The sequence below is a fragment of the Mirounga leonina genome, unplaced genomic scaffold (assembly GCF_011800145.1).
Source record: "Mirounga leonina isolate KUSES-001 unplaced genomic scaffold, KU_Mleo_1.0 Mir_178, whole genome shotgun sequence".
Lineage (NCBI taxonomy): Eukaryota > Metazoa > Chordata > Mammalia > Carnivora > Phocidae > Mirounga > Mirounga leonina.
Window position 1 is genome coordinate 25,936,289 of NW_023270464.1, and position 23,465 is coordinate 25,959,753.

The following is a 23,465-nucleotide window of genomic DNA, read 5'->3' on the forward strand; positions in this document are numbered from 1 at the left end:
GTTTTGCCAGAGCTGCGGGAATGGAAGGCTGTCAGCAGATTAAGTTGATGCGGGATGAGTCAATGTGGCAGTCCCATGTCAATAAGTTATTCCTGAAACATTTGAGTGAAAGAAGTGAGTCAATGTAAAGGTGAAGAATTTTTCAAAGGAGACAAAGTGGAGAGAAGTACGGCAGGGCAAGCGACGGCGGTCCTGGGGAGGAGGGAAGGAAGTTAGTGAGGCGCGCAGGCCCGGGGGGGTGCAGAGGAGTGGTGGCTCAGTCAGTGTTGATGTGCTGCGGAGCCCAGAGATTGAGGTGTGGGCCCTTGTTTGTGGCATTAACACTGATGAAAGCCGTCAGCTAACTGGTCACGTTAGAAATATTTTCCACCATACCATTCTTTTTTTTAAAAAACGTGTTTAAAATCTGCTGATTTGCGGAAAGGAGTGAAGGCTCCTCATGATTCTAGGCACCTGTTTCAATCTTTGCTGGGACTTTGTCAAACAGCCTAGGAGTAGGGAAAGACAGGCTCTGTTCTGGACGTGCAGAAGGGATTCCTCCGCACGCTACTTTCTGTGACTTGTTCACGGAGTACCCAGTCATTCACGGCCCACATGTGAGTGAGCAGCACTCTGAGAGGGTGTGCGGTATTGGAATACGCTCAGAAAGTTCTCCAGACCTTCCCCACTTGTAACAAATACAGAGGGCTTTTAGTTTAAACATTATGTGTTTAAAGCAAAAGTCCAACTCAGTCCATTTTAATGTTGACATTTTAATTCATTGGGAAGTAAGGATGCTTTTGTTGCATTTTTACAGTTAAGGTACATGGACAGCAGAGAAGATGAACAGGTTCGAGGGATCACTATGAAATCCAGTGCCATTTCACTACATTATGCAAAAGGTAAATCTGTGTTTTAAAGAAAAATAGTTTTGTATCTTCAGTGTCCTTCTTTCTCTTTCTGAATTAATTGTCTGCCTCAGTTTCTTTGCTTTATATTCCACACATTTCATTCTGGCCTCCAGATGATCTGTTGTCAGAGACAGGCTGTCCAGACTTGGATGCAGATGGGGACCTCTGACTGGCTTGAGGGCAGAAGAACAGGCAGTTCACACCTGCCTCCCCTCCACCCAGGCGATTGTATGGATTTCTTCACAAGGATGGTCAAGAGTCTCAGGACTTTGCTGGCTCAGCCTTAGTGTTCCAATTCCTGGCTGGATCCTTATTCTGTCCTAAGGCCCCAATGTTGGATTTAGCATCTTTCTTAATTGGGTTGCCATGATCATTACAGCTTGCTTTCCCCAAATCAGGATGTCATTTTCATGGTAATACTTACAGGAATTTACGTGACAGAAATAGTATTACAAGTATGTGAGATACATATTCAGTGATGTTCACCAAAAAGTTTGTATTAGTTAAAAAAATGCCAACAACCTTTATGTCTGTCTTTGGAAAATGGTCAAGTACACTGATACTTCCTTCCCGTGATAAGCATACGAACACCTGTTGGATCTCTATGTGATAATATAGGAAAAATACGTTGAGGCAAAAAGCAAGTCGCAGAATAAATACTTGCACGGTAAGAGTGTGTTTTGGTAATCAAATATTACGTGTGTAGACAGATGTCTGGAAGGATGCACACTAAAACCTTAACACCAGTTATCTCCAGGGGCTGAGTTATGTGAAACTTACATTTTCTAAAATATTTATTTTTGTACTCTTTGGAAACTTTACACAAAATGTGCCTTTTTATAATTAGAAGAAAATAATAGAGATGTATTTCATTTCCCTACGCGACTGATCTGTGGCTCATCTTTCCCAGTGCCCTGTGTCCGGCCCTGGCACCAGGGGGCCTTCTGCCTGAGGCACAGCTCTATTCTCTTTGACGTCAGTCTGCAAAATATTTTTGTACTAGGGGCGCCTGGGTGGCTCAGTGGGGCGCCTGGGTGGCTCAGTTGGTTAAGCGACTGCCTTCAGCTCAGGTCATGATCCCAGGGTCCTGGGATCGAGTCCCGCATCGGGTTCCCTGCTCTGCGGGGAGCCTGCTTCTCCCTCTCCCACTCCCCCTGCTTGTGTTCCCTCTCTTGCTGTGTCTCTCTCGGTCAAATAAATAAAATCTTTAAAAAAAAAAAAAAAATATTTTTGTACTAAACCAATTTTGAAGCTCTTAGGTATTCTCAGTGAATTCCTAATGTTTCATATTTAAAGTAATGCCTTATCTTTTTAAAACTACCTCTCATTTTAAAGGGTATGTCCTCGTGTGGCATGGGTCAGTTTATTTACCATCTCCCCTTATTTTTTATAGACTTCAAGAGATTTGTGCCTTCCTCTCCACACTCGTTAGTCTGTTTTTATTTGACGATTCCTCTAGATGTCAGTTTTAGTTGTTGCCTCTGAATTTGGTCTCCAGTTCTGCCATCCCCTTTTTAACCATTTTATTAAGGTTTACTTTATATCACATAACACCCATTCCAATTCACTTGTCTCCCTGGCATGGTGGTGTAGTAGAATGGCTATAGGACCCTGGGGGGTTGAATGGTCTAACCTCTGCTTTGTTGACCCCTGACCTTGGGCATCTTGCACTCATTGTTTTAGATACGCTTTCTTGACTGCACAGAACCAAGACTTTAGCTCGCTTGTGCTGGGGTGGGATGGCTTATTGAAAGATAATGAGTATCACGATATTGGAGACAGTATTCATGAAAACCAAAAAAACAGCAACATCGAGTGACATCTCATAGAAATTGGAGCCGGATGTTGATTCTGGACCCAAGGTGGCCCTAGAGACCATTAGTACAAGTTAATGGATCTTTCTGGAACTCCACTTTTATCATCCCTGGGTCTCATTCTCTGTCTTTGCCTCTGTTACCCTGTAAGTCTTTTCTCTCTTTCGTAGCTTTTGCTTACTCTTAGTGTCCCCATCTTCATAAACTCACTTTGCCCTGACCTCTCATCTCAACTTCTGTTTTTTCCACCCTATTTCCATTGCTTACTGCTGCTTTGTCTTGTGTTTCTAATCACACATTCTCAGGAGCAAGATGTGGCCTAGCTTATCTTTTTATGCTGGGCCCTGGCAGAGGTTGCACCTATGGATTGGCCACCCTTGGGTTGGACGGTCACCTCCTAGTGTGTTGAGTGGTGATTGGAGTGGAGTCATAGAGGATCAAATGTGTCTCTTTGTGAGCATAGAGGGGGCTTGGGCGTAGCCAGTTGCTACACCTGACGATTGGTGCAGAGTCTTCTTTTCCCTACGTACAAAATGGGGATAGAAGTTGGAGGTGTTGAGTGAGGACATGCTGTCCGAACGCCTCCAAGATAAGACAACATTCTTATCTATATCTCAGCACTGACTCGGCAAGAGGGTATTCCTGCTGTGAAGGTGGGACGGTCTGAAGGGGACCCCCTCCGGGAGAAGGGAAACCTGTTGGTTGAAGAAACTCCACAGGTGATTTTTATCTCCCCGTGTCTTCCCCTCCTTCCTGCCCCCTTCCAAATAACCTCTTCGTTAAGAATCTCTGCACTCAATGTTAATTTAGTCTGTTCTGGTTCTGACTCTTGATTTAACTGGCTTTCAAAAATTTTTTCAAATCCTTATTTGGATTAAAAGGGAGGGCATTTTCCTCGTTTAAAGTAAACATGCTTACAAAACCCAGGTATGGTATTGAAATGGTGTGGAGAACCCAGTTATGTTGTAGAAGGTGATACTTCGCATTTTCCAGGGACCCGGTTCTTCCTTGAGAAAATGGAGCCTCTCATCTTTACATTTGTGACCCAAATTTGCTACAAATGTTGGGACCATATTGTTAAACCTTGTTATTTCCCTGTTTCTTACCTCTCTTTGTCCTTCCCACAGGGATACCATCCATTTATCTAGTCATTTCAAGAGTTAGGAAATACTATACATTGTACATTCTATAAAAAAAATCCTCAGGGTATGTAATTCCTTTGAATCCTTTAGCCCAGAATTCAGATCAAGATGAGAGAAATGTCTTTAAATGGGTCAAAGAATTTGAAATTCATAGAGCATTCTTCGAATAGTCTCGGCATATTGCTGCCATTTCTGCTGTGTAGCCAATCTTTATACCTGTGAATGAATATTACTTTTGCAGAACTTCTGAAATGTTCATTCTAATTCATCTTTTTAAAAATTCTAAATACATTTACAAATTTGTATGTGTTGTAGAAAATTCAACATATTATAGAATATGCAGTAAAACACAAGAATGAAATAAGAATCACCCCTAGTTTTACCACATTATGTTTTCAGTTTTTGCATCTAATCCAGCCATAATTTTACGTGTGTGCGTGCGCATGCACACGAGCTGTGAGGTAAGTGTCTAACTGAATTTTCCCCCAGATCATTAACTACTTCTTTTTTTTTTTTTTTTAAAGATTTTATTTATTTATTTGAGAGAGAGAATGAGATAGAGAGAGAGAGCATGAGAGGGGGGAGGGTCAGAGGGCGAAGCAGGCTCCCCGCCGAGCAGGGAGCCCGATGTGGGACTCGATCCCGGGACTCCAGGATCATGACCTGAGCCGAAGGCAGTCGCTTAACCACCTGAGCCACCCAGGCGCCCTCATTAACTACTTCTTACAGCACCAGTCACATGTGACTATTAAATCGTATATTATTAGTTCTTGACATGATGTTGGTATCGATAACCTCTACCTGAGCAAGGCAGGCAGAAAGTGAATTAATTGTACCCACCCCTGAAGTACCCCCCTAAGACCCCCAGGTGGGGGCAGATGCCGTTCTGCTCCAACGGACTGATGCTCTGTGGGAATCTGCTTTTTCAAGAAGAGTTGGCATTGAGCTTTTGGTAAAATCTTCCAATTTTTAAGCTATTGGCAGCTTCTTTACAAATTTGTGAACCCCCCCCCACCCATGGAAAAATTGTGGCGGGCTTTAACTTAGAGGCTTCCGGTTTGTAATGTGAGGCTCCCAGGCCAGCTAACAGCCTGGTTCAGGGAGACACTCCGCGTTCATTCACGAGGCAACTGCGTGTTGCTTGGAGGCCAAGGACAGGCTCTCTGCAGGCTCTCTGGTCTTAATCTGCAAAGACGGGGCCAGTGGGAGACCGAGTCGTGCCACCCACATTCACACCAGGCCAGCATGTGCCGGAAAGCCTTTCTTACTGAGATGCAGTAGCTTCCTTTTCCTTCTGGAAGTGTGAACAGTAACCCATGGTCCCAATTATTGTCCTACTTATAGGACTAAGGCTAGGAGTCGGGGGGGGGGGTGGTTCCATCGTCTGTCCCTTGTTTGACTGAAGGTCAGACTTCTTTCTCTTAAGATAATGTATTCTGTGAAGCATTCTGTTGATGCTGGATGTAAGAAAATGGGTGCATGATGGTTTCATTCTAAGCCGAGTGCCTCATATACATGATTTCATGGGTATTCTTCACAGCAACACTGTGAGATGGATACTACCCTCATTTTACATACATACAGAGTGGAGTTCAGGGAGTTTCAGAAACTTTCCCAAGGAGAGAGGGGTTAGCAAGCGGCAGTGGTCCTGGGAACCAGATGATTCCGTTTCCAGCTTGTTCACTTGGACCAGGAGTCTCTTGGAGGTCGGTCAGTCCAGACCATGGCTGATGGCTCCTGAAGTGTGCCTCTCCTGTCCACGAGGGATTGCTGGGGCTGCTTAGAGACGTCTTACAGCCAGCATTGCCCGCATCCCTGCTGTCCTTGGTCACCGCCCAGGTTGGGAGCCTCCCTACCCGTCTCTTCCCCATGTTCCTCTGTGATGTTAACACCCCTCCCTCAACCTCCTGCTATTCCCTTCCTTCCCAAAACGTACTTTGCAAAGGTTCCAAGGTAAACAAGCATCTCTCCATCCTCAACGTCTTTTTGTTGATGTTCTCTCCTCCGCTGCCGGCCTGGCTATTTTCCCAGGACACTGCTCTCCTTGGACTCATTCTTCCCTGCTCCATCCGTCTCTGGGTTAAGACATGGGGTTGCCATTCTCTTCATTCCCTGCGTCTGGTTCAAAGCTTCATTCTTCCAGCCTTGTTTTAAAACTCCCCTCTCTTTTGAGATTCATACAGTCTAACTGTTCTCCTCTTTCCTGTCCTTGTCAGCTCCTGAGGATGGTGCAGACTCATTAGTGATCTTAGCACCTGACTCGTCGTTTTCCTTTTTACCCAGATCTGCCAAGGTAGGTTTTACCATTCCTGACAATGAACCCCCCGACAGCGTGGCCTCTCAATAGCGGCAGTGTGTAGATCTCCACTTCTTCACCCACTCGCTGTCACGGCTCCTTTCTGGTTGTTAGCATCTTCTGGAACTGCCCATCTTTGACATTTCAGGTTGGAATACTCGCTTCCCCAGTCTTCGATCCTCCTGCTCTCTCACCTGTGGTGTGAAGTTCCCATTCTTGGACTTCCTCAAGTTCTCCAGCTCCTTGAGCCCCGTCCGCATCCTCCATTCACTGCCCGTCTCTGACAGCCCAGATCGGTCATCTCACTGCCAGTCCCTCCAAGGGCCTCAGTTTCTTTGCCTTCTGTCATTTCTCCGAGCAGAACTGTAACCGTGGACAGAGCTAGCGCTACACTTCTTCCTTCTTCTCCCGGGCTGGGGTCTTGGCTGGTCCTCAGGGCTACTGACAGACGTGTGCTCGGGACTTGGCTCCTGCTGCTGAGTTTCTTCTCTCCTGTATCTTCACTGACCAACTTGACCATTAGCTTTTTTTTTTTATTTTTTTTTAATTTATTTTTATTTTTTTATTTTATTCTTATGTTAATCCCCATACATTACATCATTAATTTTAGATGAAGTGTTCCATGATTCATTGTTTGTGCACAACACCCAGTGCTCCATGCAGAATGTGCCCTCCTCAATACCCACCACCAGGAGGCTAACCCATCCTCCCACCCCCCTCCCCTCTAGAACCCTCAGTTTGTTTTTCAGAGTCTGTCGTCTCTCATGGTTCGTCTACCCCTCCGATTTCCCCCGCTTCATTCTTCCCCTCCCGCTACCTTCTTCTTATTCTTTTTTTTTTTCCTTAACATATATTGCATTATTTGTTTCAGAGGTACAGATCTGATATTCAACAGTCTTGCACAATTCACAGCGCTTACCAAAGCACATACCCTCCCCAGTGTCCATCACCCAGTCACCCCATCCTTCCCACCCCACCCCCCACTCCAACAGCACTCAGTTTGTTTCCTGCGATTAAGAATTCCTCATATCAGTGAGGTGATATGATACATGTCTTTCTCTGTTTGACTTATATCACTCAACATAATACCCTCCAGTTCCATCCACGTCGTTGCAAATGGCAAGATCTCATTCCTTTTGATGGCTGCATAATAGTCCATTGTATATATATACCACCTCTTCTTTATCCATTCATCTGTCGATGGACATCTTGGCTCTTTCCACAGTTTGGCTCTAGTGGACATTGCTGCTATAAACATCGGGGTGCACGTAGCCCTTCGGATCCCTACTTTTGTATCTTTGGGGTAAATACCCAGTAGTGCAATTGTTGGATCATATGGTAGCTCTATTTTCAACTTTTTGAGGAACGTCCATACTGTTTTCCAGAGTGGCTGCACCAGCTTGCATTCCCACCAACAGTGTAGGAGGGTTCCCCTTTCTCCGCATCCCCGCCAACATCTGTCATTTCCTGACTTGTTAATTTTAGCGATTCTGACTGGTGTGAGGTGGTATCTCATGGAGGTTTTGAATTGGATTTCCCTGATGCCGAGCGATGTTGAGCACTTTTTCATGTGTCTGTTGGCCATTTGGATGTCTTCTTTGGAAAAATGTCTGTTCATGTCTTCTGCCCATTTCTTGATTGGATTCTTTGTTCTTTGGGTGTTGAGTTTGATGAGTTCTTTATAGATTTTGGATACTAGCCCTTTATCTGATATGTCATTTGCAAATATCTTCTCCCATTCTGTCGGTTGTCTTTTGGTTTTGTTGACTGTTTCCTTTGCTTTGCAAAAGCTTTTTATCTTGATGAAGTCCCAAGAGTTCATTTTTGCCCTTGCTTCCCTTGCCTTTGGCGATGTTTCTAGGAAGAAGTTGCTTTGGCTGAGGTCAAAGAGGTTGCTGCCTGTGTTCTCCTTTAGGATTTTGATGGACTCCTGTCTCACATTGAGGTCTTTCAACCATTTGGAGTCTATTTTTGTGTGTGGTGTAAGGAAATGGTCCAGTTTCATTCTTCTGCATGTGGCTATCCAATTTTCCCAACACCATTTGTTGAAGAGACTGTCTTTGTTCCATTGGACATTCTTTCCTGCTTTGTCGAAGATTAGTTGACCATAGAGTTGAGGGTCCATTTCTGGGCTCTCTCTTCTGTTCCATTGATCTATGTGTCTGTTTTTGTGCCAGTACCATGCTGTCTTGATGATGACAGCTTTGTAATAGAACTTGAAGTCCGGAATTGTGATGCCGCCGGCTTTGCTTTTCTTTTTCAATATTCCTCTGGCTGTGCGGGGTCTTTTCTGGTTCCATACAAATTTTAGGATTATTTGTTCCATTTCTTTGAAAAAAGTGGATGGTATTTTGATGGGGATTGCATTGAATGTGTAGATTGCTCTAGGTAACATTGACATCTTCACAATATTTGTTCTTCCAATCCATGAGCATGGAACGTTTTTCCATTTCTTTGTGTCTTCCTCAATTTCTTTCATGAGTATTTTCTAGTTTTCTGAGTACAGATCCTTTGTCTCTTTGGTTAGATTTATTCCTAGGTATCTTATGGTTTTGGGTGCAATTGTAAATGGGATGGACTCCTTAATTTCTCTTTCTTCTGTCTTGTTGTTGGTGTATAGGAATGCCACTGACTTCTGTGCATTGATTTTATATCCTGCCACTTGACTGAATTCCTGTATGAGTTCTAGCAGTTTTGGGGTGGAGTCTTTGGGGGTTTTTCACATAAAGTATCATATCATCTGCAGAGTGAGAGTTTGACTTCTTCTTTGCCAATTTGGATGCCTTTGATTTCTTTTTGTTGTCTGATTGCTGTGGCTAGGACTTCCAATACTATGTTGAATAGCAGTGGTGATAGTGGACATCCCTGCCGCGTTCCTGACCTTAGGGGGAAAGCTTTCAGTTTTTCCCCATTGAGAATAATATTTGCTGTAGGTTTTTCATCAATGGCTTTTATGATATTGAGGTATGTACCCTCGATCCCTATACTCTGAAGAGTTTTGATCAAGAAAGGATGCTGTAGTTTGTCAAAAGCTTTTTCTGCATCTATTGAGAGGATCATATGATTCTTGTTCTTTCTTTTGTTAATGTATTGTATCACATTGATTAATTTGCAGATGTTGAACCAACCTTGCAGCCCAGGGATAAATCCCACTTGGTCGTGGTGAATAATCCTTTTAATGTACTGTTGGATCCTATTGGCTAGTATTTTGGTGAGAATTTTTGCATCCATGTCATCAGGGATATTGGTCTGTAATTCTCCTTTTTGATGGGGTCTTTGTCTGGTTTTGGGATCAAGGTAATGCTGGCCTCATAAAACAAGTTTGGAAGTTTTCCTTCCATTTCTATTTTTTGGAACAGTTTCAGAAGAATAGGTATTAATTCTTCTTGAAATGTTTGGTAGAATTCCCCTGGGAAGGCATCTGGCCCTGGGCTTTTGTTTTTTCGGAGATTTTTGATGACTGCTTCAATTTCCTTAGTGGCTATAGGTCTGTTCAGGTTTTCTATTTCTTCCTGGTTCAGTTTTGGTAGTTGATACATCTGTAGGAATGCATCCATCTCTTCCAGGTTATCTAATTTGCTGGCATAGAGTTGCTCATAATATGTTCTTATAATTGTTTGTATTTCTTTGGTGTTGGTTGTGCTCTCTCCTCTTTCATTCATGATTTTGTTGATTTGGGTCATTTCTCTTCTCTTTTTGATAAGTCTGGCCAGGGGTTTATCAATCTTGTTAATTCTTTCAAAGAACCAGCTCCTAGTTTCGTTGATCTGTTCTACTGTTCTTTTAGTTTCTATTTCATTGATTTCTGCTCTGATCTTTATGATTTCTCTTCTCCTGCTGGGTTTAGGCTTTATTTGCTGTTCTTTCTCCAGCTCCTTTAGGTGTAGGGTTAGGTTGTGTACTTGAGACCTTTCTTGTTTCTTGAGAAAGGCTTGTATTGCTATATACTTGCCTCTCAGGACTGCCTTTGCTGCATCCCAAAGATTTTTGAATAGTTGTGTTTTCATTTTCATTGGTTTCCATGTATTTTTTTAATTCTTCTTTAATTTCCTGGTTGACCCATTCATTCTTCAGTAGGATGCTCTTTAGCCTCCATGTATTTGAGTTCTTTCTGACTTTCCTCTTGTGATTGAGTTCTAGTTTCAAAGCATTGTGTCTGAAAATAGGCAGGGAATGATCCCAATCTTTTGGTACCGGTTGAGACCTGATTTATGACCTAGGATGTGATCTATTGACCATTAGCTTTTAAGGATGCTCACTCCAGTCTGTCTCATCTTGAAAACAGATGCTCATTCATCCTTCCCGCCCCACGTTCCCCTAGCCCCGTCTTGGTCGGGGGCGTGCTGCTTTCAGTCTTGCAGCAGCTTACAGTAGTGACACGTACGACCCGTGTGAAATTGAGCGAAAGATAGCCCTTGGTCTCTGACTTTCCCTCCAGGTTGAAGTAAACACCGGTTCTAAGCAGGTTGCCAAGGTTTGGAACCCTGACGTAAGTTCCAAGAGATGAACATCAACCCTTTTTTTTTTTTTTTACACAAGGCTTCTTTATTCTGGGTCTTATTTTATCCTTACAGGCAAAAATGCCAGTAAGTAGAAAGGTCAAGACAGTGTAGTCATGTAATTGCTAGATTTCCTACCCACGCAGCAGGATTTCAAAGGTGGCGAGGTTCCTAGTGATGTCAGAGTTCAGGGTGCGGCCCCAGTACCGAGTGGCTGGCCCGCATGGGCACGCCGAGAAAAACCACAAGCCGGTGAGGTCACCTGTAGGCAGAGGTGGCCCACATGTGGTCTCCTTTGTTTCATGTCGGGGGGAGGGTCTGGAGAGGACTTCGGGATGGGGCCATGCGACAAGAAAACTTCATTTGTTTGTCATTCATAGTTGTTTGTAGGTCATTGTCTCACTCCTCCCTAAACCACCTCACTTCTGACATTCATACCATCAGGATCAACCCCCCACGATCTCTTCTTGTAACAGCCTTCTCACGAAGACCCACTCGGTTCCCCTGCAGAGACCTGTTACCTGTGTCGGCAAATACGAGATAAAATGCATCATTATTTCAGGTCCCTGAAATAATGAACCATATCAGTTGATTTACTATAATCTTATATACTACTTTAAAATAGAAAGGGATAGTAGTGGTATTTCCTGTGGAAACTTCCTGTGGAAACTCCTGTGGTTACCATTTAGTTGGGGCCTAACTTTTGTCCGTAAGTGTTGCATGTTCTGTAAGTAATGTGCCAGGGAACGTGTTCTCACATGGCTTGGGTTTTGTCCGTGTTCCTGATACCGTTGTTGTGAGATTTAGTGTTCTCCTAACATGCCAGAACAGAAGAGACACTTACATGAAGTGCGGATCTTCGGCCATGAGTGGATGGACATCTCCCTTTGTTTGAAGGCACGTTGTCTCCTGTCGGCTTTTTGTGTGTGCGCGCTAGCGAACGTCTTCCGTGTTTCAGAAATTGAACATGACCTTGTGAAGTTTTCCTCTTCATAGAGGAGACCTTTGGCAGGCACTGGTGACAGATATGCACCTTCCGTGAGGCAATTACCCGTGGCACCCTAAGCCTGGAGGACTCACGGGCATGGGAGGGATGATTTTCCCATAACCCCCGTGAGCAGAAACTGTCTGCAAGATACCTGCCACGATTAACTTCAGGGCTTCCAGCTTTTTCTTTTCCCCAGTCTCCTGGAACATGAAAAAAAAAAAAATGGGTTGGCGCTCTGCGGATTAGAGCAGTCCCTGAAATGAAGAGGTGTGTTTTGGAATGCCTGGGAAGTATGGCTTAATGCGCTAGCAGGAGTCGGTCCATATGCACCTTTAGGACCGTGTGGCAAATCAGAAAAGTCATTTAGCATGCCTAGAAGTTAAAATTTCCTTTAGCAGGAGTCATAATATCTAACGTGATCAACCCCACACCCGTTTTTATTTTGTTTTATTTTGTTTTTATTTGTGTGTGTGTGTTTGATGCTCCACACACACAAACGGTGGTAGATGGCATTCAGGGACACAAGTCTTAAAGAGGCACAGCGTAGCTGAAGACAGCAGAAGAGTTGGGTTTACGGCTGTTTTTTTTTTCTTTTCTCTGATGGATATTGGACTTCTTTTCCCTACCTTTGAAATTTAGTTTGAAGTTACTTGGAAAGAGTGAAGATAAAAAAAGTCATTGAAAGTCAGAGACCTGCTGTGTGCTGAGCTCTGTGCTTCTCAGCTGTGTGGGTGACCACGGACCGAAGCCTCTCTCTCGTCAGGTACATTTGGGAAGTCAGGCTTCTTTATTACAGAGCTTCTCTGAGCCTTTAGTACATACGTGTGTTGTGAGCCTCTTCCTCACCCCGAACCCCCCACCCCCCCGCCCCGCATTTCCCAAAGGTTTTTGGTCACACAGTCTTATTTTTTATGTTGCCTATTTGCAGGTGAAAACACTTGGTATATCACTAGCTTTCTGTTTTTGGGATCTGAACTTGCTGTCCTTGAATAAATTTCAAGGGGTCTGGAATTGGATGCATAATTAGGGGAGGGTAGATAGGCAGGTGGATAGATAGATAGGTGGATCGGTAGGTAGATGTGTTTGTTTTTCTGAACGTCATCTAAAAGGTCTGTAACCCCAATAAAAGGCAAAAGCACTATTATGTAGGAAGCCCGAAGTTTCTCTGTGGATGCATTTTTAAATTCTGTAAGGGACCTGACAGCAGACACAGGCTCTGGAAGTTCTGTCTCAGGCCCGGCTGTTGTCAGGCAGGGTGGGAGAGCGCTTACAGTTCTCCCACACTAGAGTCTGGACTTCATCCAAATGAGCGAGCAAGTGTTGTTTCCCCAGCTGCAACGTATAAAGGAATCTAAGACCTCTATAGGAAGTGGCTAAGGTCATTAGACCGACCTGGGTGTGTTTCTGGCTGGCTCCTCCTTGTGTGGCACTGCGCACATCTCTTCCCTTTGGGGGCATGTTTATCTATGAAGTGAAGGGTTAGGCTAGGAAAATGTGGAGGGATTTTAGGAATCTCACAGCCTCTGTTTTACGTGATGGGAGCTGATAGGACCTTAGACCCCTGCTAGTGCTGCTCATTTTCCTTTGCCTTATTTGGTAGAGAGCTTGGGCTTATCCCAAAGGGTGCTGTGAGCCCTGACAATAAAAAGCTCCACTGAGGCCCAGGGGCCACTGTCCCAGGGCCCTGGGCCTTTGATGTCTTTGGTTTTCTTTGGAGATGTCCACAGTCCTCTGTCTGGTTGGAGCCTTCCCCGGTGGGTGCAGCAGAGCCAGGATTCCTTGTAACGCACCTTGCACTAGAAGACCTGGGACAGGTTGGTGGTGTCTGAGAAGCAGCCCATCGCTCACTGGTGGCACTCTCTCCCACTGAGCCCTGGTGCACTTTGGAATCCTTAACCTAGTGTTTAGAAATTCACCCCCAGTGGACTCTCAGCACATGGGATGAACTTGATGCCATCTTGAGTGGTGTGGTCAAAGGTATGTCTTTGGAGTTAGATGGGTTTGAACTTCTACTCTACCGTTTTGAATTGTTTGATCTTAGGCAGTTTACGTTGGAGTCGGGTTCCGCTTAGATGTCCTCAAGGAAGATATTTAACTTTTCTGTGCCCTAGTGTTTCTGCTCTGTGAAATTGTGCTCATGGTAACAACTGCAAAGGGTGGTTGCTAGTAAACACGACTCAGTGTCTGCAAAATGCTTAGCACGGCGGTGCCAGGCGGAGTCCACAAATGTGGTGCTTGCTCAGTGTCATTGTCAGCTAGGGAGTGAGGCAAGTTGTCAGCTGGTTCAGGGCACTGGGGCAGATCCTCTAAAGGGCCTGCAACGTGTACTATCCAGCCCTCGGGCCCTGGAGTAGCTCTGCAGCACACGGAAGTAGAAAAACACTGAGTTAGGAGGAAGAGCAGAAGTAAAGTATGTGGGGGAGCCTGAGCATGTTCAGTGGTTGCTTTGCCTTTAAAAGAGAACTGTGGGGACGCCCGGGTGGCTCAGGCAGTTAAGCGCCTGCCTTCAACTCAGGTCATGATCCCAGGGTCCTGGGATCGAGCCCCGAATCGGGCTCCCTGCTCAGTGGAGAGCCTGCTTCTCCCTCTGCCTCTGCCCCTCTCCCCCTACTTGTGTTCTTGTTTGCTCTGCTCGCTCGCTCTCTCTCAAATAAATAAAAAATCTTAAAAGAAAAAAAAAAAGAACTGTATCAGGTTTAGCAAATGGGGAATGAGCGTAGACATCTAATGAATTACAATTCTTCTGCATGGTTTCTTTCATTATGTTCCAGCGTGAAGTCTTTGTAACCTAGGGTGGCTCATTGTTCTGGCTCGTCTGGGACTGACCTAGGAGTTAATGGGATGTGGGACCGACTTTGGGGTTTGATGGGATGTGGGGCTTTCAGTGCTTGGGACAAGTCTGCATGAGTTATCATCCTACTAAAACCTCAATACTCCTGTTTGTCAAGAGGCTAAAAGGAGGTACAGTCTGTGTGTGAGCACAAAGCACCTTGCTTGGCACATAGTAACTCCTCCTTAAATTTTTGGAGAATTGAATCTAAATCTCAGGTTCACAGCCCGCTCTCCGAGAGCTTGAAGGGAAGCAGTGGCCAAGTGCTTTGTGTCTTTTTAAATTGGCATTTCCCGTTTTGGCCCCCTTTGAACAGCTTTTATGCCCTGGCATTGGTTTCTTTTAATCTCCACTTGAAATCTGTGGAGTGAAATAGTAACATTTATCTTGCAGGGATACTGTAAGGATTCAGGAAGACATGTGTGATTAGCACAATGAAAAGTGTTTAGCCCAGTTCCTGGCTCACACTAAGCTCTTAGGAAGTGGTAACTTTGGGAATAATAAAGTCCTCAATGTTTTCTATAGATGCTCCTTGGAATCAATAGTTCCATCAGTGAGAATTCCTAAGTTGGAACGACAGCTGTTGATTGAGCTTTTTTGGCTTCTTTAGCTTTATTCAGTCATTTCTTAGCACCTTTCTTATTCTAGAACACCTCCGGGAGAAGATCGTGTACCTGCACAACTGAAAATGTGTGTTTTCAAATTCTATTTTAGATAACGAGGAGTACCTGATTAATCTGATAGACTCTCCAGGACACGTGGACTTCTCCTCGGAAGTCTCCACAGCTGTCCGCATTTGTGACGGGTGCATCATCGTGGTCGATGCCGTGGAAGGAGTCTGTCCACAGGTAGTAGGTCGTAATGTGGAAATACGTAACGGGTCAAATAAAGGAGGCGGGGAAAACAGGAGGGACTGGCCGCTGATGGCTCTGTGCCATTTTAGACGGTTCACTGACAGTCAGAAAGTTGGTTTTACATTTCATTCCATAATGTTCCAGTCTGTGATGGCATTAAGTCACCCGCGCCCAGAAGGGATCTTGGCGAGGATGACTTTAAGTACCTGGAAGCATCTGTGATGCCCTCTCAGAGAGGGACTTGGCCAGAGTTGGAGAGATGCTGAATTTGGGGAGGATTCTGAACTGGGAGAAGTGGTTGATGGCAAGATACTGAGCCATTTCATCCCTACGGAAAATTCTCTTCTGTTGGCTTCCACCTACACATCCACTCCCGCCCCCTACCCCTTCTCTCTCTCTATCCTCCGTGCCCTCCAGCTAGTGTTTCTCCTTTGCACCAAAGGTGGAAAAGTTCACTAGGGTGATGTGCTGGGCATGGACCTTGGAGTGGTTCTCCAAGCTCGGTTCTTACAAGGACTTGTTTGGAGGCCTAACGTTTTATCTCGAAAAATGTTGTCACCTTTGTATCCCACTTCTTAACATACCCTTGTTTGTTGTAATATTTTTTAAAAAGAATGAGAAAAGCTTTAAATTACTCAAATGGACGGAATTTGATAATTCCAAGAAGTGCCGTAACTGTCCTGTCACATCCCCTCTGGTTTCCCCTGAGGGTGTCAGTCCCCCAGCCCAAGAAGCACAGCCTTAGTCTCTGTCCTGACAAGATAAGTCTCGTTAGTACACCTGACTCCAGAAGAGCAGAACGGAGGTTAACGCTGTGGGGGCGGTCAGCAAGGTGCACGTGGGGCCTTCCAGGGGATGCTCTGGTTTTCTGGCCTGTGTTTTGGCAACATGAGCATTTGTTTGTTTTCTCGTTATTCAGTAGACTCTGCACAATTTTATTTATCCTTCTTAAATCGTCAGTTCCATAAAGGCAAGGGCAATTTCTTGTCTGTTGTTCTTTCCTTCTGTGATGTAGACTTCGTGAGTGTGTGGGGAGCACCTGTTGTGATACAAGAGAATGGAAATGAGCGGATTATGATTCAGGATTTTCTCATGTGCTTTATTTCAAATCGTGAGTTTTACATTTGCCTTTCTGTTTTCATCAGACACAGGCTGTTCTGCGACAGGCCTGGCTTGAAAACATCCGCCCAGTTTTGGTGATCAATAAGATAGATCGCTTGATAGTGGAACTGAAATTGACCCCGCAGGAAGCCTATTCTCACCTCAAGAATATTTTAGAGCAGGTATCTCCTCCTTTACTTCAGGGTTTTAAAGACTGGGGCTCTAAGAAGACTTGGAAGGAAGCTGGTAGGTTGCCACAGAAGTTCGCGTCCTTAGGCTGAGGACTGCTGTGTCCTAGATCCTCGTACTACAGCAGAGACAGCGGGACTGGCCTCCCTTCAGGAGTCCCCTCCACCCCCCGGAAGCACCCTCGAGTACAAAGCTTGGGTAATAGGTTTTGAAGCTCTCTTGCTAAAAAGCTTATAGCTTTGTTCTAAAGTGAAGCCATGTTAGGAGGCTCCTTGGTTTTTTTTATGACCCGCCTTTAGGTGACATTTTGCCCAACCATTTATGTATTTGCCCAGCAGACATTTACATAACTATATGTTGAATAAATGAATTCTGGGATGTCCGTTGTGTGCTGGGGAGTGTGAATGTCCCGACAGGTCAGAGTCCCTGTCTTCAAAGATGTTGAGGTGTGGTGGGGAGACCTTTAAAGAGATCTTTCGAGAGCAGCGTGAAGCGTGGGTGTGGTTGGAAAACGTGAATGAGGGCTGCCTCACCCAGACCAGGTCAGAGGGAGGAGAGTTAGGAAGAGTCATGGGACAGAAGCCTTGAGATGGAAAAAGGTCGGGAGTAGTTAATGGCCGGGGCGTTTAGGAGAGAAGAAATAAGATATACAAAGTAAACGCAGGAAAAAGCATAGTAGGATGTTTCATTCAAAGAGCGCGTGTGACTTGCTGTTGCTGAAGAGTGGGATCATGGGAAGCAGGAGGCGGGAGTAGGAAGGAATATAGGGTTTCCATTATGGGGAACGTTGTGTGTCACACGTGGAGGTTTGGACTTTCTTCAGAACGGTGGGGTACCACTGATGAGACCAGTTGAGAAGAGTTATTTGCCAAAGGGAGGAAGGGATCAAAGTAGAGCAGCGAGAAAGCGTGGATCAATGGATGGATCTAATTCCCTACAGAATCAGACAAGGAAGGGCACCAGGGAGGCCGAAGGAGAGGGACCAGCGGTCTTTGCAGACAGACACGGGCTGGTCGGTTGGAATCCCGGGAACTTACAGGATTTCTGAATAATAGGTTCCATCTTCTCTCTGTGGTAGGAAATAAGGTCACTTACTTGGGAGGGAAATAGCTAAGGATTGGCAGGAAGGAAAAGGGCCTGAGGAGAGTGGTGACAAGTCTAGGTGTGAGAACTGGCGAGGGAGCGGGCTCAGGCTCTGAACTAGGATCGTGGAGTCATGAGTTCCTAGTGACACCAGGCCCCATGTTGCGGACGCCACTCCCTCGGGTCATAAAACGACCTCACAGAAGCCATACAATTTAGTCTTGCTGGGTTTGCAAGGAACGGGCTGATAACAGGTTAATTATAGTTGTAAATATCAACTCCATCCATGGAGCCCAAACTGACTGATGGTTCTAGACAGCGCGTCTCCCACCACAGGTGTGCTAAGCATGTAGTGACACTCTGCCATTTTACGCTCTCTCCTAGATTAATGCACTCACAGGAACTCTTTTTACTTCTAAAGTCCTAGAAGAAAGAGCAGAGAGAGAGACTGAATCCCAAGTGAATCCAAGTTCTGACCCAGGAGAGCAAGTGTATGACTGGAGCACTGGCTTGGAGGACACGGATGACTCTCACCTCTACTTCTCTCCGGATCAGGGCAATGTGGTGTTTACGAGTGCAATAGACGGGTGGGGCTTCGGGTAAGTCTCTTCGGCTCTCCTTCGATCTCTCCGCGTGGACGGTGTATACGAGTGGTTTCTTTAATGAAAGTTTTTATTGTTGAGATAATGATTGATTGAAACAGAGCTGTAAGAATAGAGTCCTCTTGTACCCTTTACCTAGTATCCCCCCAGCGGTAGCATCTTGCAAAGCTGGAGCACGATGTCACAGCCAGAATATTGACATTGATACTGTCCATCCCAGCGAAGATCCTTCCCTAATAAAGCCACCCTGCTTCCTTCACACCCCTGCTCCCCCTTAACCCCTGGAGTCACAGGTGTCTTCCGTTTGCATCATTTGTCATCTCGACAATGTTATAAAAACAATCACACATTATGTAACCTTTTCTGGATTGGCTTTTCGGGCAGTGGAATTCTAGAGACGTAACTCAGTTGTTGCATGTATCAGCTGTTGGTTCCTTTCTGTGGCTGAGCAGTATTCCCTGGGGTGGGTGCTGTTCGAGCATGAACAACATCTGGGGTTTTCCCAGTTTGGGGCTGTTGTGAGTGACGCTACCACAAATGTTCACGTGTAGGTTTTTTTGTGAACGTAAGTTCTCATTTCTCCGGGATGAATGCATGGGAGTGTGCTTGCTGGGTCATATGGCAGTTGTAGGTTTAGTGTTGGTTTTCCAGAAGAGGCGCCATTTTACACCCCACCCACAGTGAGGTGATCTAGTCCCTCCACATTGTCACGGCTATTTAGTGGTGTCACTTTCTTTTAGCCATTCCGACAAGTGTGTATTGTGACGCTATTGTGGTCTTAATTGCATTTTCCTGACCGCTAGCACCGTGGAACATCGTGTCCTGTGCCCATTTGTCCTGTGTGTCCTCAGGTGAGACGTCTCTTCGTGTCCTTGCCTTATTTTCTTTCCTTTTCTCTTTCATTTTTCAGTGAGGTGTGTATGAATAGCATGCAACATTGTATTAGTTTCAAGTGTACAACAGAATGATTCCGTATTTGTATAGACTGTGAAATGACCACCACGATAAGTGTAGTTTTCCATACGCTGGTACAGAATGTTTGTTTCCTGTAGTAAGGATGTCGAAGATTGACTCTCTGAGCGGCTTTCAAATATGCTGTACTGTATTTAACTGTTCTCTCATGTGCTGTACACGACATCCTCTGAGCTAATGTGTTTTGTAAGTCAGCGTACCTTTTGACCCCCTTCACCCATTTCGTCCCCCACCTCTGCCTCTGGCAACCACCAGTCTGTTCCCCGTATCTAGGAGGCTCTTGTGTTGGTTTTGTTTTTTTGTTTTTTGATTCCACAGATTATATATATGATTATGTGGTATGATGCATATGATATTATATGTGTATATATGATAGGATATATTAAATATGATACACATCTTTATCCGTTCATCTCTTGATGGACACTTAGGTTGCTTCCATGTCTTAGCTATTGTAAATAATGTTGGCAGTGAACGGGGGGTTACATACATCTTCTCAAGTTCTTTTTTTTTTTTTCCCCCAGATAAGTACCCAGAAGTAGAACTACCAAATCCTATGGTAGTTCTATTCTTCATTTTTCAGGGAGCCTCCATACTCTTTTCCATCCTGGCTGCACCAATTCCATCCCCACCAGCGGGGAACGAGGGTTGTCTGTGGCCACATCCTCGCCAACACTTGTTAGTCCTTATCTTTTTGATAGTGGCCATTCTGACAAATGTAGGGTGATATCTGGTTATGGTTGGATTGGCATTTCCCTAATGCTGAGTGATGTTGAGCATCTCGTGTCTGTGGGCCATCTGTACATCTTCTTTGGAAAAATGTCTCTTCAGTTCCTTTGCCCATTTTTAAATTGCATTCTTTGGTTTTTTTTTGCTGTTGAGTTGTATGAGCCCTTTATATATTTTAGTTATTAATCCCTTTTCAGATATAGGATTTGGAAATATTTTCTCCCATCCCATAAATTGCCTTTTCATTTTGTTGATGATCTCCTTTGCTGTGTAGTCCTTTTCTAATTGTATTGTTTGTTTTTTTTACTGTTGAATTTTGAGAGTTCTTTTTATCTTCTAGATACTAGTCCTTTGTCTCATATGTGTTTTTTTTTTTTTTTTTAAGATTTTATTTATTTGACAGACAGAGACACAGCGAGAGAGGGAACACAAGCAGGGGGAGCAGGAGAGGGAGAAGCAGGCTTCCCGCTGAGCAGGGAGCCCGATGCGGGGCTCCATCCCAGGACCCTGGGATCATGACCTGAGCCAAAGGCAGACGCTTAATGACTGAGCCACTCAGGCGCCCCTCATATGTGTTTTATAAATAGTTTCTTTTAGTCTATAGTTTGATGTTTCATCCTTTTAACAATGTCTTTCATAGAGCAGAATTTGGGTGGATTTATTTATTTTTACTTCAGAGAGAGAACCTTTGTGGGGAGGAGCAGAGGGAGAGAGAGAGAAACTCAAGCAGACTCCGGGCTGAGCACGGATCCCAGTGCGGGGCTCCATCTTACTACCCATGAGATCACCACCTGAGTTGAAACCAAGAGTCAGGTGCTTAACTGACTGCACCACCCAGGCGCCCCTATAAATTATGCTTTTAAAGTCAAATCTAAGAATCCCGCATGGCTAGGATTTTGTCTCCTGATGATTTTCTCTCATAGTTTTTTCTAAAAGATTAATAGTTTTACTTTCTACATTTAAGTCTGTGATCCATTCTGAGTTAATTTTCTGTATACGATGAGAGACTTGGGTCAAGGTTCTTTTTTGGGCTATAGATGTCCAGTTAGTCCAGCACCATTATACCTCCCCCACTGGATTGCTTGTATACCTTTGTCAAAATCCGTTGGACATCAGTTGGATACCTGTGTGGATCTACTTCTGAGTGTTCTGTTCTATTTCCTCGATCTGTGCGTCTGTCCTTCCACCAGTACCATACAGTCTTGATTACTGTGAGTATCTAACAAGTCTTGAGAGTAGGTGGGTTGTTTCAGCCCACATTCCTGTTTTTGGAGATTATTTCAGCTGTTCAAGGGTCTGTGCCTCTCTGTGTACATTTTATTTTATTTTGTTTTTAAGATTTTATTTATTTATTTGACAAAGAACACAAGCAGGGGGAGCAGCAGAGGGAGAGGGAGAAGCAGGCTTCCCGCTGAGGAAGGAGCCTGACGCGGGGCTCGATCCCAGGACCCTGGGATCATGACCTGAGCTGAAGGCAGACGCTTAACGACTGAGCCACCCAGGGACCCCTCTATGTACATTTTATAATAATCTTTGCCTATATCTGCAAAAAAATGTTGCTAGGGTTTTTATTGAAAAAGTATTGGGGAAAGTTCTATATCCATTTGAGAATTGACATCTTTGCTACATTTTACTTTCTAATCCATGAACACTGTGTTTCTCAATTTTTTAAAGATTTTCTTTGATTTCTTTCATTAACAGTTTGTAGTTTTCAACATAAAGCCCTGTATATATTATATTGGACTTGGACCTAATTTTTCATTGTTTCTGATCAATTAGAAATGGTATTATATTTTTAATTTTGGTGCTCACATATTCATTCCTACCTTTTGGAAATACAGTTTATTGGTTTTTGTATGTCGCTCTTGTATACCGTGACCTTGCTAAACTCACTCACTAGAGTTCTTTGTGGATTCCTTGGCATTTTCTACAAGGCAGGCCTGTCACCTGCCAACAGGGGCTGCTGTATTCCCTCCTTTACTTGCCACTTCCTTTCCCCTTCTGGCCTCACTGCTCTGCCAGGAGCTTTCAGGACTGTTAAAGAGCAGGGAGAGTGGGCATCCTGGCCTTGTTCTGATCTTAGAGGGAAGTACTGAGGCCTTCACCATTGAGTGTAAGGTTAGCTGTGGGTTATTTTTAAATGTTCTTTATCAATTTGAGGAAGTTCCCCTGTATTCCTTTTTTTCTCAGAGTCATTTTTATGAAGGGGTGTCAAATTTTGTCAAACGCTTTTTCTGCATCAGTGAATGTAATCATAGGATTTTTCTCCTTTAACTTGTTAATATAGTGGATTACATTGATTACTTTTTGAATCTTGAACCAGTCTTGCATCTCTTTATAGATTTTATGTAAAATGATTTGTTTAGAACTTTAATTTTGAATAAATTTAAAATTGAAAAGGTACAAAAATGTATCCCTGGGAGACCATGAAAAAAAGTCTCCCACCCTGTCTCCCTGTCTCTTAGGTTTTCATTTCATTTCCCTACAGGAAACTAGTGCATCCTGGCAGTTTCTTATATACTCTGGAGGTTATTTGTGTGTAATATGTGAGCAAATACATTTCTATTAACTTTTGCTGTCTGCACTAGCAGAAGCTAGTATGGAAAGAAGCTAACTTTATTCGGGTGTACCCATGCTAGGTGTTAAGCTAGTCACTTTGCTTAAATTATTTCATTGAGTTCTTAGGACAGTCCTTTTAAATAGATACTCTTATGAATTATCCAAGGCTCAGAGACATTCAGCAGATGTTGAACATTACTCAGCCACGAAGCAGAGGAGCTGATACTAAGTTTAAGGTCTGTTTGACACTGAAGTTTATGCTTCCTGACTGGGGCTTCAGTGGGCTCTCCACTCTGGGGTACAGGGACCCTTGTTTCTTCTGATGGCCCCTTCTGGATATGTACCTGTGGGCCATGGAATGTGACGTCAGTGTTTAGAATGTGGTGGGCATTTGATTTATGTTTCTGAACCACAACCATTACTGACTTGTGAAATCAGAAAATCCAAATACAATTAAAGAATTATCACTTTGTGAAAAATGTCTTGAGCTTGGATGAACGGTTGTGGGACTACAGTGGGATTTACTTAGTCGTGGGCTGAATCTTGCATATATAGCAGGGATAACAGAACCAGACATAATGCACCAGAGGAAAACAGAGCCTATTCTTGAAACATTTGTCAGTTTGCAAATGGGAAAGAAGAAGGGATCAGAAATTGAGCAGAGCGCATGGCCTGTGAGGAGCCCAACCGGTCTTGGCTGTTCTGTCCTCCTTTTTTTAAAGGAACTGGATCTTCACTCCCTTTGGACTGGACAGATTTTGCCTTGACAGGATAATAAATTATAATACCATCGTTTTTCCTTGTTGGTTTGTCATCAGTTATAAAGACCATAGTCCACTTAGTGCCTGTGAAGGTCATACTGAAAGTCAGAGAGCGGACATATAATGAAAATAGAAACTACCAACCTGCAGAGAATG

At 44.2% G+C, this 23,465-nt stretch overlaps 1 protein-coding gene across 4 annotated transcripts in view; it reads left to right on the forward strand.

Annotated features, from left to right (window-relative positions):
• The window catches only part of EFL1 (elongation factor like GTPase 1), a 140,413-nt gene that overhangs the window by 7,440 nt on the left and 109,508 nt on the right, over window positions 1–23,465 (forward strand). For 3 of the 4 annotated variants that reach the window (XM_035024256.1, XM_035024254.1, XM_035024257.1), the window contains 4 exons: window positions 797–881; window positions 15,174–15,307; window positions 16,459–16,596; window positions 18,071–18,285. In XM_035024256.1, the coding sequence (XP_034880147.1) occupies window positions 797–881; window positions 15,174–15,307; window positions 16,459–16,596; window positions 18,071–18,285 (572 nt within the window). Of the gene's footprint in view, window positions 1–796; window positions 882–12,282; window positions 12,393–15,173; window positions 15,308–16,458; window positions 16,597–18,070; window positions 18,286–23,465 lie in introns of those variants that run through there. The other variant, XM_035024258.1, reaches the window with a different exon arrangement.